General features: G+C 43.7%; 1 protein-coding gene across 1 annotated transcript in view; it reads left to right on the top strand.

Moving 5' to 3' along the window:
• Positions 1 to 3,749: 3,749 nt before the first annotated feature.
• The window catches only part of Psmd11 (proteasome 26S subunit, non-ATPase 11), a 40,664-nt gene continuing 29,366 nt past the window's right edge, over positions 3,750 to 15,047 (top strand). The window contains exons 1-2 of the mRNA XM_070027223.1: positions 3,750 to 3,889; positions 6,415 to 6,516. Coding sequence (XP_069883324.1) covers positions 3,799 to 3,889; positions 6,415 to 6,516 — 193 coding nt within the window. The 5' untranslated portion in view covers positions 3,750 to 3,798. The remainder of the gene's footprint in view (positions 3,890 to 6,414; positions 6,517 to 15,047) is intronic.

Here is a 15,047-nt window from a genome sequence, read left to right as displayed (position 1 = left end):
ACTCAGAGCCTGGGCACTGTCCCTCAGCTCTTCAGCTCAAGGCTAGCCCTCTACCATTTGAGCCATAGCACCACTTCCGGTTTTTTCTGTTTATGTGGTGCTGAGGAATCAAACCCAGGGTCACATGCATGCAAGGCAAGCACTCTGCCACTAAGCCACTTTTCCAGCCCCTGGTTCATGCCTTTAATCCCAGCTGCTAGGGAGGTGGTGGCAGGAGAATTGATAGAGGCCAGCTTGGCCTTATTAAGACTCTGTCTCAAGGGCTGGGATGTAGCTCAGTGGCAAAGCACTTGCCTAGCAAGTGCGACTTCCTGGGTTCGATCCCCAGTACCACAAAAACAAAAAACAAAAAACAAACAAACAAAAAAAAGACTCTGTCTCAGGGCTGGGAAGGTGACTCAGTGGTAGAGAGCTTGTCTAGCATGCACAAGGCCCTGGGTTCAGTTCCTTAGCACCTCATAAGCAGAAAAAGCCAGAAGTGGTGCTGTGGTTCAAGTGGTAGAGCAGCACTAGCCTTAAGCTGAAGGGACAGTGCCCAAGCCCGGAGTTCAGGCCCCACCACCGGCAAAAAGAAAAAAGACTTATCTCAAAAACAAAATAAAAACTAGAAGGCCAGGGATGTAGCAATAACCTTGGGTTCAATAGCCAGTACAGAGAAGGGGAGGAGGAGAGGAAAATTTTTTAGTTTTGGTCATGTATCCCAGATTGGCTTTGAACTTGATATTACCCTACCTCAGCCTCTAGAGAGCTGGGCTAACAAAAGGTCCTCCTTCACAGATAGCCTCTTAAAATCCACATTTCAGTCCCTAATTACTGGGTCTCCTTGTTCTGTAAGGTAGCTTTACTGAGATGGTTCCTGTACTAGTTTTTCATCATTGCCCCAAATACCCAAGAAAATCAATTTAATTTATTTTGGCATAGGATTTCAAAAGTTTCAGACAATGGTCATTTGGCTCTGTTTTTGGACTTGTGGTAGGAGAGGTACACTTATATACACTTCCTTTATGTTATAGAGGGGAGGTATTTACCTCAAGGTTGCAAGAAGTAGAGACTAAAGTAGAAGATCGAGGCAGAATATGTCCTTCAAAAAGTGTGCCCCTCATAGCCAACGTCTTCCTTCAGGGTTTACTTCTATAGTCCAACAGATAGCCAACAAATTGAAAGGGACAATTTTTTTTTTTTTTTTGAGCAAAGAAAGATTGTTTTGCACTGAGATTCATAGAATCTCAGAGTTGAGATAAATTTAGAAATCTTTTAGTCTAATTCCTCAAAAAAAAAAAAAAAAAAAAAAAAAAAGGTAAGGCTGGGTGCCAGTGGCTCATGCCTATAATCCTAGCTACTCAGGAAGCTGAGATCTGAGTATTGTGGTTCAAAGCCAGCCTGTGAAACTCTTATCTCCAATAAACCACCAGAAGACCGGAAGTGGTGCTGTAGCTCAAGTGGTAGAGCACTAGCCCTGAGCTGAAGAGCTGAGGGACAGCACTTAGGCCCAGAGTTCAAGCCCTACAACTGACCAAAAAAAAAAGGTCAGGAGTCTCATTTAAAACAACCTGATGAGATTATCCACTTTCGACTTGAACACATCCAAGAATTAGGAACACATTCTCTGTTTTCAGCTCTGTCAGTTACTATTTGCAGTGCACTAAATCACTTAACCCAACTCATTTTCTTCAGATATTAAAGGGGAATAAATAGTACTGTCTTCAACAAACATTGTTGGTAGAATAAAGGAGATAGATACACTAACTGCCTCATCCAGTCATAGAGGAGTACAGTGTCGGTCCCACTTATAAGTCCTTTTATAGAATAGCATTTCTGCCGGGCACAGGTGGCTCACACCTGTAATCCTAGCTACTCAGGAGGCTGAGATCTGAGGATAATGATTCAAAGTTAGCCAAGGCAGGAAAGTCTGTTGAGACTTTTATCTCCAATTAACCACCAGAAAAATGGAAGTAATGTTGTGGCTCAAGAGATAGAGGGCTGGCCTTGAGCTGAAGAGCTGAGGGACAGTGCCCAGGCCCAGAGTTCAGGCCCCACCATGACCAACAGGAAAAAAATAGCATTTCCATTTCTGAATTGTCACCCAGATAAAGATCTTCCTGGGCTGGGTATGTGGTTTAGCCGGTAGCATGCATGAACCCTGGGTTCGATTCCTCAGTACCATATGCACAGAAAAAGCCAGAAGTGGCACTGTGGCTCAAGTGGTAGAGTGCTAGCCTTGATTAAAAGAAGCTCAGGCAGGGCTGGGATGGTGGCTCAGTGGTAGAGTGCTTGCCTTGCATGCCTGAGGCCCTGGGTTCAATTCCTCAGCACTACATAAGCAAAAAGAAAAAAGCCAGAAATGGCGCTGTGGCTCAAGTGGTAGAGCACTAGCCTTGAGCTGAAGAGCTGAGGGACAGTGCCCAAGCCCAGAGTTCAGGCCCCACGACCGGACCCCCCCCCCAAAAAAAAAAAAAAAAAAAAAAAGAAGCTCAGGGACAGTGACTGGGCCTTGAGTTTAAGCCCCAGAACTGCCCCCACACCTCCCAAAAAATCTTCCTTATGTCTAATCATTTTAGCAATTCATTTATTTCTTCCCTTTTTTCTTTTTTTTTGGGGGGGGTCCGGTCGTGGGTCCTGAACTCTGGGCCTGAGCGCTGTCCCTCAGCTCTTCTACCACTTGAGCCATAGCACCACTTCCGGCTTTTTTCTTTTTGCTTATGTGGTGCAGAAGGAATCGAACCCAGGGCCTCATGCATGCAAGGCAAGCGCTCTACCACTGAGCCACCTTCCCAGCCCCCTCTTCCCTTTCTTTGACATCTTCACAGATACCTGATTTTTGTTGAGGCAGTACAGATTATCAATTGAAAGTGAAGTGGGAGAGTATTAAACCCAAAAGGAGAAATGAATAAAACAGGGGCAATAAAACAGAAGTACAAGCTAAAGTAGTGCCCACCAAAGCAATGTATCCTGGAGGTACAGGAAGAATAATGTGATTTTAATTATTTAAAGTAAGAAGCTTAGGTGAGACTTTGTTTTAAGCTCAGTATTATTGGGCTGGAGGTGTGGTGCCACTGGCAGAGTAATTGCCTTGCAAGCTCATCAGCCCTGTTCAGGTCCCCAATACTGTCTGCCTCAAGTACTGCAGGAATGAAGATATTTTCATTTTATTTTATTTTTTGTCGGTCGTGGGGTTTGAACTCTGGGTCTGGGCACTGTCCCTCAGCTCTTCAGCTCAAGGCAAGCGCCCTACCACTTGAGCCACAGTGCCACTTCTGGTTTTCTGGTGGTGAATTGGAGATGAGTCTCACGGACTGGGCTGGCTTTGAACCGTGATCCTCAGATTCACCTGAGTAGCTAGGATTACAGGCATGAGCCACCAGCGCCCGGCTTGAATACATTTTGAATAGAGCTGTCCAATGCCTATGCCGGGCAATTCCTAAGATCTTCTGTGCCCCTAAATGCAGGGTTAAACATGGACACTACCAGGAAGGCCCCACAGAATACTTAGCCAACTACTCATGAAAGGTCTTCCCTGGGTTTGAAGTCCCTTTCGGGGTGACTAACCTAGGCGCCGTCGGTCTGGTCAGGTGAAGCTGTGTCCTGCAACTTGTTAGCCCACCAGCGGGTGCCCCAGCTCTCACCCCTCACCGTCTCCTCCGCCAGGTGGACAGACTACAACTCCCAGCGTTCTCTGGGAGGGAGGCGGGAGGTCTCGCTGAGGGAGGAGGGGGGAGGGGAGGGACGCGAGGGCGGGCCTTCCGGGTATATGTTTCCGGCGTCGGCGGCCGCGGCCGGGGACGGTGTGAGAGCGGTAAGATGGCGGCGGCAGCGGTGGTGGAGTTCCAGAGAGCCCAGTCTCTACTCAGCACCGACCGGGAGGCCTCCATCGACATCCTCCACTCCATCGGTAAAGGGCTCCGCGCCGTCCCTGCTGCTCCGCCGGCCTAGCTCGGCCTGTGCCAGCCGGCGGCAGCCGAGAGGGGCCGGGCTAGCCGGCTCGGGTGCTGCTGACTCACTGTGTGTGAGGGGGACGGGCCGGGGGCGCAGGCCGCTCGGGGTTCCCGGGGTCCCAGTCGGGCGGGAAACCCCGGGGCAGCCCGCGCGTCCACCTGCTGGCTGCTGACTCACGGTGGATGCACCGCGGGGTGGGCGAGTGGGCCCAGCCGGGCCCCCGAGGTCTCCTCGGCTTGGTCTCCCGCTCCGGCCCGCGCGAGCCGGCCCGGGACCCGGAGCTGTGCCGGTCGGCGGGCCGGTCCTAAACTGGTCTGAGAGTGCGGTGCCGCAAGGCCGGGATGAGCGGGTCCACGGGATCGGCATTTCCCGCCGTTGTTATCAGCACAGGTTGCTGGGGTGGGAGCGCGAGCGCTTCTCCTGGAGTTTCCTTCCACGGGACGCTTCGCTGGGAGCTGTCTGACTTCCCAGCCCTCAGCGGAAAACGATGTGGAAAATGCGGGAGTGACAGACACACACACCCCGGATTGCCATCGGGTTGAGGAGGTGGCCGGGATGCCCCTCTGCCCCGTGTAGAGGGTGAGGGTGAAGTATCGAGTTGGGACCGCCAGGCTGGAGGAGGTGACTAAGCCTCCCCGACTCCCCTGGAGGGTTGGAAGTTAAGTTCTGGGAGTTGGTTGTCAAGCCACGGAGTTGTGGGAACTCTGCGGGACCCGCCGGCTGCACAGGGCTGGAGTGGAAGAATTTCTTCTCATTACCCCGTGGTTTGATTGTCTTTACACACGCACTCGACAGGAAAGTGGAAGTGGAAGCCCCAGCCAGTTGTTTTCTAGTGGAATTCAGGTTTGAACGAAAATAATTTTTCTATGACAGAGAGGCTTTTAATGTTCACTTGTGGAAGTTTTACTTAGGGCATTGGGCTTCCTCTCTCTTCCTTGCAGGTGTCGTAATGTGATCTTTCAGATGTAGCTTGAGAAGATTCGAATTGGATCAACAAGTAGTATGAGAATGCACGTGTGCGTGCGACTTCCAGGATGTTATGTTTATGTTGACTTTGTAAGCTGTTGGATCTTGGTGCTTCAGACTTACTTGGATGGAGAAAGGACAATGAGAAAAATCTTATCTTTGGGAATACTAGAGGAGAGGATACAGTGAGGGTTAAGATGCATCTGTGAAGGAATGATATTGATAGAGGATGTCTATCTTTGAAGTGCTGATCTTAAGTCAGTTATACAGAACTGTTCACTATTACACATGTGTGTTCTGTGAACATACACTAATATTTAGAACTAATGTGAAGAACATATTAATTTTATTTTGTGGCGGTGCCACAAAAGTTGACATTATGACAAACATTACCATTAGAGTACTTCTTGCGTGTCCACTATACTAGCAGAGAGTTTCCTGAAAGCTTTCCTGTTAGAACAAGCTTGAGTCATGGTGCTTGACAGTCTTACTTTTTCCAGACTCCATTATGGAATCTCAAAATCTTGGTTTTTGTCAAGTCATGATGCTTTTGTAAGTGAAGTGGCAACTAGTAATGATCACTAAAATTAACACTACAAACTTGGAGAGGCTATTTGATGTTCAAGTGTTTGAGTAATTATTTACAGTTAAAAGTGGGACAGGTAGCAGAAAGTTACTTTAGCCAAATCAGAGTCCATTAAAAAGCAGCAGTCTCTCTTAAGTGTAATTGCTTAGAATCACTGACACTTTGATGGGGTTGTTTTTCTAGTAGGGGCTTTATAGAACCGTTTAGTTCTAGCACACAGTCAGCTTAAGTTTAGCTTCCACTGACCTTATTGAAAAGACTTTTTCGATTTTTCAATAATTTGGTCGTTTGATTTTAGTTTGTGGCAGGTAAAGCATAGGCATGTTTTATGCATCTTCATATAAACAACATGTACCATAGGTATGAGGGAATTTTTAATTTTGCTTTAACCAAGTGACCACAGCAGAAACCTCAGTGTCTGTGGGTAAGGGAAATTCTAATGGATAGAATGATGAGGCATCCTTAAAATCAGAGAGAGGAATCTATCATTTATCTGTTTATTTATTTATTTATTTTTTTGCTGGTCGTGGGGCCTGAACTGTGGGCCTGGGCACTGTCCCTCAGCTCTTCAGCTCAAGGATAGTGCTCTACCACTTGAGTCACAGCGTCACTTCCAGCTTTTTCTGCTTATGTGGTGCTGAGGAATTGAACCCAGGGCCTCATGCATGCAAGGCAAGCGCTCTACCACTGAGCCAGCGGCCTGGGTTATCATTTATCTGAATTACATGGAACATATATGGTCATTTAATTTTGTTCTTATTTGGAGGTTTTTTTTGGTGGGGGGTGTTGGGTTTTAGGATTTAGAATTTGCGTTTTGGTAAACATGGTTGAGTTCATAATGGTCTGTTTGCAGGTAAGGGTGAATTTTCTCTCACCTAAGGTTTTTTTTTAATCAAAATTTTAAGAAAATTTTTATTTTCCTTCCACAGTGAAACGTGATATTCAGGAAAATGATGAGGAGGCAGTACAGGTCAAAGAACAGAGTATCCTTGAACTGGGGTCTCTCCTGGCGAAGACTGGACAAGCTGCTGGTAAGTGCAATGAAAGGATTGCACCTGAAATGACATATGGAATTTTTGTGGGTTTTTTGTTGTTGTTGTTGTTATTGTTGTTGTTATTAGAGGAAAGGAACATGGAATTTTATATATACAACCAACTCATTTGGGTATAATTCAGTTTTATTTTCTTGGCAGCTTGTTAAACTTCAGTTTTTTCAGTAGAAATTTAAGTGGTCTTTAAATTTTTTGTTTTTGTTTTGCTGTTGCTGTTGTTTTGGCTGTACTGGAGTTTGAACTTGGGTCCAGATGCTTCTTTGCAAACACTCTAGCACTATGCTATACTTGAAGAACTTCTTTTCACTGGTTAAGGGACTTGCTTTCTTCCTGGTTTTGTGTCTAGATACTCACCAGAGAGTCCAGCTCTTGGCTGAGGTCTCTTGAGTTTTTATTCTGGGCTATCCTCCAATCTCAGCCTCCCAGGTAGTTAAAATGGTAAATGAACTACTGGAGCCTGGTTAAACTTAGTTCTTTTCTTAAAATTTGAGTGCTGCTGGGTTTGAACTCAAGACTTTGTGGCTACTAACCTGATGTTCTAATTGAGCCATGTTTCCAGCCCTTTTTTTTTTTTTTTTGGTTAAGTTGGAATCTTGAAAATTTTCTACTACCCTGGCCTTAGACCAAGAGCCTTTAGATCTTATCCAGTACCAGGCTAAACATAGTTTTTTTTTGTTGGTTGTGGGCCTGAACTCTGGGCCTGGGCACTGCCCCTCAGCTCTTCAGCTCAAGGCTAGTGCCCTACCACTTGAGCCACAGCACCACTTCTGGACTTTTCTGCTGATGTGGTGCTGAGGAATCCAACCCAGGGCCTCATGCATGTAAGGCAAGGACTCTACCACTGAGCCAACTTCCTAGACCTAAACATAGTTCTTTAGAATTTTATTCTAAAAGTGAGGAAAAATACTGTTTTTGTTGGGATATAGTAGTATGATTTGTTTCTGGTTTTTGAATTCTCAATATTTCCTTGCATAAGAAGACAGTAATCTTCCATCATTTAGGAAGTACTTTGATGTATTCAAGGGTAATGACTTTAGGTCGTTACCTAATGACTGGATTTTTATATCTAAGTGAGTCACTTTTATTTTTTTCTGATACAGAATGAGTTAGACATTAAATGGTGACTTCCCAAGATTGTTCCAATGGTAGCTATGATTGTACATGGGGTTGCTTAGACATTCTAATTGTAACTGAATGTCTAATTACATTGGCTAGCTAGGCTTGACATGATAATCTGATGATGGGTGTGTTCTTGGAATGAGGAGAGACTACTGTTGACCAGAAAGGACCTTTGACCAATAAAGTAATAGTATTCAGGAGAAGTTGGCTTAACGTTAAAATGGGTGATATTTGTCAACTTTAAAACAAATTTAGATGGGGCTAGGAAGGTGGCTCAGTGGTAGAGTGCTTGCCTTGCATGCATGAGGCCCTGGATTCGATTCCTCAGCACCACGTAAGCAAAAAGAAAAAAAGCCGGAAGTGGTGCTGTGGCTCAAGTGGTAGAGCGCTAGCCTTGAGCTGAAGAGCTGAAGGACAGCGCCCAGGCCCAGAGTTCAGGCCCCACGACCGGACCCCCCCCAAAAAAACAAAACAAAACAAAACAAATTTAGAGTATATTTTGTTAGAATGGATTAAGTTCTGGTAAATGACCTCATGAATTACTTTCCTTCAAATTATGTAGTTATCCAAGAGAATGATGGATAACTTAGAAAAACTTCTTGAACTTGAAGGTTAAAATCTTTTGTAGTTCAGACTAACATTAATCACCAGCTCAATAAAATTTGAATACATATGCATGAAATTCTAAGGATGTATTTACATGAGTCTTTATTTTTGTCTGTTGTGGGGCTTAAACTCAGAACTTGAGTGCTGTCCCTTTCGCTCAAGCCACACTGCCACTTCTAGTTTTCTGGTTAATTTTTCTTTTTTTTTTTTTTTTTGGTCGGTTGTGGGGCTTGAACTCTGGGCCTGGGTATTGCCCCTTGGCTCTTCAGCTCAAGGCTAGCGCTCTACCACTTGAGTCACAGCGCCACTTCCGGCTTTTTCTGCTTATGTGGTGCTGAGGAATCAAACCCAGTACCTCATGCAGGTGAGGCAAGCACTCTACCACTTGAGCCACCTTCCCAGCCCCTCTGGTGGTTAATTGGAGAGAAGAGTCTTACAGACTTTCCTGCCCAGGCTGGCACTGAACTGTGATTCTCAGCTCTCATTTTCCTGAGTAGCTAGGATTATAGGAATAAGTCACTGGTGCTGGCTAAAATATGAGTTTTTTCTTTCTTTTCTTTTTTGTTTTGTTTTGTTTTTTTATTTTTGTGTTGTTGTTGGTCATAGGGCTTGAACTTGGGGTCTGGGTGCCGTCACTGAGTTCTTTTGCTCAAGGCTAGTGTTCTACCACTGTATGCCACAGTGCCACTTTTGGTTTTCTGGTGGTTAATTGGAGATAAGAGTCTCAGTGACTTTTCTGCCTGGGTTGGCTTTGAACCATGATCCTTACAGCTCAGCCTCCTGAGTTAGAATTACAGGTGTGAGCCACTCACACCCAGCTTAAAATATGATTTTTAAATAACTAAAAGACAACTGTGGTTTTAAGATAGCCTGGCAGAAAAGTCTGTTAGACTGACTCCATCTCTGAAATAATCAGGAAAAGCAGAGCTGGAGGCATGGCTCAAATGGGCAAGCAATGCCAAGTTGGTGGATTTGAATTAAAAACCCAGTACTTCAAAGAAAAAAAAAGAACTGTACATACCTAATGTGTTTTGAGTATTAACAGACTAGTTACTCTTATTAGTGTACATGTGGTTAAGCTTGTTGAGTCCTTGAAGCAACTTGAAAGTAGGTACTGTTAACAATATTACATATGAGGAAACGTAGCACAAATAACCAATTCTGGTGGATTTGAATCTTTGTAGTTTCACTTTAGGCTTCTGGATGAATGGAACAATGCTTATGGTTTTGTTTTTTGTTTTTTTTGGGGGGGGGTGTTTGTTGTGGATCTTGAACTCTGGGCCTGGATGCCATCCCTGAACTCTTCAGCTCAAGGCAAACGCTCTACCACTTGAGCCACAGTGCCATTTCTAGTTTTCTGGTGTTTAACTTGAGATAAGAGTCTCACAGATGTTCTTGCTAGGGCTGGTTTTGAGCTGATCCTCAGATCTCCATCTCCTGAGTAGCTAGGATTATAGGCATGAGCCACCAGCACCAGGTGATTTAAGATTTTTTTGGGTCATTGAAATATCTAACTTTCTGTTACCTTCCAGTAGAATGAATCATTAAAAACCATGCTAAGGACTGGGAAGGTAGCTCAGTGGTAGAGTGCTTGCCTTGAACACTTGAGGCCCTGGATTCTATTCCTCAGCACCACATAAGCAGAAAAAGCTGGAAGTGACACTGGCTCAAGTGGTAGAGAACTAGCCTTGAGCTGAAGAGCTGAGGGACAACACCCAGGCCCAGAGTACAGGCCCCACAACTGACAAAAAACAACACAATAAACCCATAGCGTATTTACATACATACATACATACATACATACATATATATATATATATATACATACATACATACATATTTCAGTAATTTAATTCAGGGCTGGGAATGTGGCTTAGTGATAGAGTGCTTACCTAGCATGCATGAACCCCTAGATTCAATTCCTCAGTACTACATAAACAGAAAAAGCCAGAAGTGGTGCTGTAGCTCAAGTGGTAGAGTACTAGCCTTGAGCAAAAGCAGCTCAGAGACAGTGCTCCAGCCCCAAGTTCAAGTCCCAGGACTGGCCCCCTGCAAAAAGAAATTTACTTTGTTGCTCGTAATTCTTGTTTCATGCTTATTTTCTCAAATCCTTGCCTTTACTATTTTGTGACTCAGCATGTGATTAGTTGAGAAATATACTATAAGCCTATTGGGATTTAACAGGTGAATTAGTTTTTAAAAACTTTTTTTTTTTTTTGGGGTCCGGTTGTGGGGCCTGAACTCTGAGCCTGGGCGCTGTCCCTCAGCTCTTCAGCTCAAGGCTAGCACTCTACCACTTGAGCCACAGCGCCACTTCTGGCTTTTTTCTTTTTGTTTATGTGGTGCTGAGGAATCGAACCCAGGGCCTCATGCATGCAAGGCAAGCACTCTACCACTGAGCCACCTTCCCAGCCCCCCCCCAGCCCAAGTTTTTAAAAACTTTTATAGCATATTTGTCATTGTTTTCTAAGATAGTTTGATGAATACAGGTAGTGTAACATAGTATTGGGGCCTTGTATTCGTATATCTATTTTAGCTGTTAATAATTGATAAGTTCATATTGTTTTTTTCTCGTTGATTTTTGCACTCTGAGATCACAAAACACATCCATTGTATTTATCTTCAATTTTGCATTATCATGCCTTTAATATATGCTCAGCATTGTGCTCAAAAATATTATTAATAAGGGTCTCTGACTAAAATCGATCACTTGGAGATTAATGAATAAGACAGTAGTCTGATGTGCGATAATGATGAAAATAGTGCTGGCTGGGAATGTGGCTTAATGGGAAAGTGCTTGCTTACCATGCATGGAGCCCTGGGTTTGATTCCTGAGTACCACATAAACAGAAAAACCAGAAGTGGCTAGTGTTCTATCACAGAGAAGCTCAGGGACAGAGCCCAGGCCCTGAGTCCAAGCCCCAGGACTGGCAAAAAAAAAAAGAAGAAAGTGATGGCTTTCCAGAAATGATGTCTAGACACAGAATCTATAGATTTTATGTAACCTGAAAATCTTAAAAGAAATCTAGTGAAGTCTGTTAGGTTCTAAGAAGGATTGTGGTCATATAATTGTGTAGAGTACCAATGAGAATGGGAAAAAGATGTCACTATGATTTTATGGAAATTAAAAAATGTAGAACATGTGAAAATGGAAAGAAATGGAATATATCTTAAGAATGAATATAAAACAGACTAAGATGAAACATGAATTATTTTGTAAAATAGCAATAAGATAATTTGTTGTGTTAAGAAGAAGAATATTCAGTGTTTAGAGAAAATATAATGCTTGCAGAGACTAGAGAGGAAGGCAGATTGCTTAGCTCATGTTTCACTTCTGCCTTTTCTAGGAAGGAAAATGATTTTCAAAGAGAAAAAGATAGAAATAACATCAGAAAGAGAGAATTAAAGCCAAGGTAGGTGAGAGAAGAGAGCAGATAGTCTCTTTCAATAAGTTCATTTTTCTAGGCTCTGGCAATTTCTGTCCTTTAATATCCAAAGAATAGTCCTAGCCACTTATTCTGTGAATAATTATGGAATCATGGAGGGTAGAAAAATATAAGGAAACTGAGGATAGGCAAAAGGTAATGAAAATGTAATGAAAACATAATGAAGAGATTAGATATAGACATTACTAACTGAAATGTTGAAGTTCTAGGGCAGATAATTTTGTTTGATTTTAATTTATTGTGAACAGACTATTCCAAACTCACTTCAAAACCTGTAGATTTCGTGGGCTGGGAAGGTAGCTCAGTGGTAGAGCGCTTGCCTTGCATGCATGAGGCCCTGGGTTCAACTCCTCAACACCACATAAGCAGAAAAAAAAAAAAAGTGGCTCTGAGGGACAGCACCCAGGCCCAGAATTCAGGCCCATGACCGGACCTCCAAAAAACCTGTAGATTTCAGTGGGGGTGGGGTGGGGTGGGATGGTGTGTGTGTGTGTGGGGGGGAGGGTGGGGTGGGGTGGGGTGGGGTGGGGTGGGATGGTGTGTGTGTGTGTGTGTGTGTGTGTGTGTGTGTGTGTGTGTGTGTGTGTGTGTGTGTGTGTAATTTGTGCACATGCATGCATGCCAGCAATGGGACTTGAACTCCGGGCCTTGAGCTCTATTTAGCTTTTTTTGTGTGTGTGTCTTTTGTTTTGTTTTTGTTGGTCGTGAGGCTTGAACTCTGGGCCTGGGCTCTGTCCCTGTGTTCTTCAGCTCAAGGCAAGAAAGCGCTCTACTGCTTGAGCCACAGTGCCACTTCTGGTTTTCTAGTGGTTTATTGGAGATAATAGTCTCATGGATGTTCCTGCCCAGGCTGGCTTTGAATCTTGATCCTCAGATCTCAGCCTCCTGAGTAGCTAGGATTACAGGTGTGAGCCACCGGCACCGGGCTTTATTTAGCTTTTTATCTCAAGGCTGAAACAGGTGTAGTTGGCTAATTTACAAAAAGTAGAATAATTTCCAAAGCATGCTGAATCTATCATTTGTCAACCTGAAGACAAGTTTGTATTGTCATATCATAGGAATCTGTTCTTGTTTTTCTGGTCAGCATCTGGCATCATGATTAAAACCATTTCAGTAGGCATGCTTATTTTTGTGGATGACTCAGTACAGTAGAGGACAGAGTTAAGATTCACAGTTACTGCCAAAGCAGGAGATTAAATTAGTTGTGATAAGTATAAGGTTATATTGAAATCTTTATCAAAATAGGAAGATGAGGAATTACCTGTCTATGCAAAAAAGACCTTAATGGACTTAATCTAAAGCATGATGCTACTGGAAAAAGTGAAACATATCACCCAGTCATGGGTGCATGCCTATAATCTCAACACTCAAGGGGCTCAAGGGGCTGAGATAGGGGGTCATGAATTTTCAGGCAGCCTGAGCTATATCTGGAGACCTTGTCTCAAAACAAAAACCCTATATATTCTATCTTACATTACATGTAACTTTCTTGCTTTCTTGTTAAGAACTTTCTTGGAGCCTTTTCTACCCCTTTTCCCTTCCCCCTTCCCCCTTCCCCCTTCCCCTTTACCCCTTTCCCCTTTCCTTTCCTTTCCTTTCCTTTTTTTTTTTTTTTTTTTTTTTTGGTCGTGGCTCCTGAACTGTGGGCCTGGGCACTGTCCCTCAGCTCTTCAGCTCAAGGCTAGCGCTCTACCACTTGAGCCACAGCGCCACTTCTGGCTTTTTCTGCTTATGTGGTGCTGAGGAGTTGAACCCAAGCCTCATGCATGAGAGGCAAGCACTCTACCACTGAGCCACCTTTCCAGCCCCTAGAGCTTTTTCTTTTTTTTTTTTTTTTGGGGTCCGGTCATGAGGCCTGAATTCTGGGCCTGGGCGCTGTCCCTCAGCTCTTCAGCTCAAGGCTAGTGCTTTACCACTTGAACCACAGTGCCACTTCTGGTTTTTTTCTTTTTGCTTATGTGGTACTGAGGAATCGAACCCAGGGCCTCATGCATGCAAGGCAAGAGCTCTACCACTGAGTCACCTTCCCAGCCCTGGAGCATTTTCTTTAGTCTTAGATATCACATATCATATATACTTTCATAAACTCTAGAGCATATGTAGAGGGGTTCAATGATCTAGAAATAGGAACGTTGGAGGAACAATTTAAGTTGCTAGAGATGTTTAGCCTGATGTAAGGGAAAATTATAGAGATAAGTGATAGATTTCTTTCAAATATTTGAAGTCATGTGGAAAGAGATATAGATTGTATTTCAAAAAAAGAATTGTTTGGTTTGACTGACATTAGAATAGGCTGTTTTCTGAGTTATTTGTGCTACTAGAAATCACAATTGAGCGGGATGCCATGGCTCACGCCTGTAATCCTAGCTACTCAGGAGGCTGAGATCTGAGGATCACGGTTCAAAGCCAGCCCTGGCAGGAAACTCCGTGAGATGCTTATCTCCAATAAACCACTAGAAAACGGGAAGTGTTTCTGTGGCTCAAGTGGTAGAGCATTCACCCTGAGCTGAAGAGTGCAGGGACAGTACCCAAGCCCAGAGTTCAAGCCCCATGACCGACCAAAAAAAAAAAAAAGTCACAAATTTTCAAACGTAGTAGGAAATGCCATGTGAAAAGGGACATTACATCAGACTATTGAGAAGCTGTGGTAGGGGCTGGGAATGTGGCATAATAGTAGATTGCTAGCCTTGAGCAAAAGTAGCTGAGGGACAGTATCCAGACCCTGAGTTCAAGCTCCAGGACTGGTTTAAAAAAAAAAAAAAAGCAGCAGTAGCTATGGTAGGATGGGTGTAGCTCATTGGTCCCAGCAAAACATTCACATATACACACATCTTTACATACATAGAAGAGTTTTATGATTCTATAATTGAAATTTGTATAGATATGAAAAAGAATTTAAGGAGAAGAGTCACTTTAAACTTAAGTTGACATGAGATAGTTGACATAGGACATTAACTGGGTCTCAGAAGGCTATATATAAAATTTACATGGGTCAAGTAGATGGGAAAACATATGGGCTTTGTACCATGAATGTAGTTTGATTGCAGGTGGGAGCCACTGACACCAGGCTAGGAATGTATTTTATGTGAGAGTACATGAGAGGGCAGAATAGGAAAATGTCTTACACACAGGAAGTCCAAGGTAGTACTGAGTAGTGAAGGGCAAAAGATGAACTTCTATCCTCTGTTTAGGTTCCTTTAGTACCTGACACAGTTTCTTGGATCTTCCGACTATTTGAGCAGTTGAACATTTTAGGATACTGGATTGGTGTTCTCAGGAGGGCAAGATTTGCTTGTCCTGAATTAGAGTTCTCAGGAGAGTGAGTCTACAATTGGAGAT

The sequence above is a fragment of the Dipodomys merriami genome, unplaced genomic scaffold, assembly GCF_024711535.1.
Source record: "Dipodomys merriami isolate MVZ:Mamm:240054 unplaced genomic scaffold, mDipMer1.0.p SCAF_19, whole genome shotgun sequence".
In the NCBI taxonomy this organism is placed as follows: Eukaryota; Metazoa; Chordata; class Mammalia; order Rodentia; family Heteromyidae; genus Dipodomys; species Dipodomys merriami.
The sequence above is the reverse complement of the archived record's forward strand: the minus strand, read 5'-3'. Positions and strand labels throughout refer to the sequence as shown.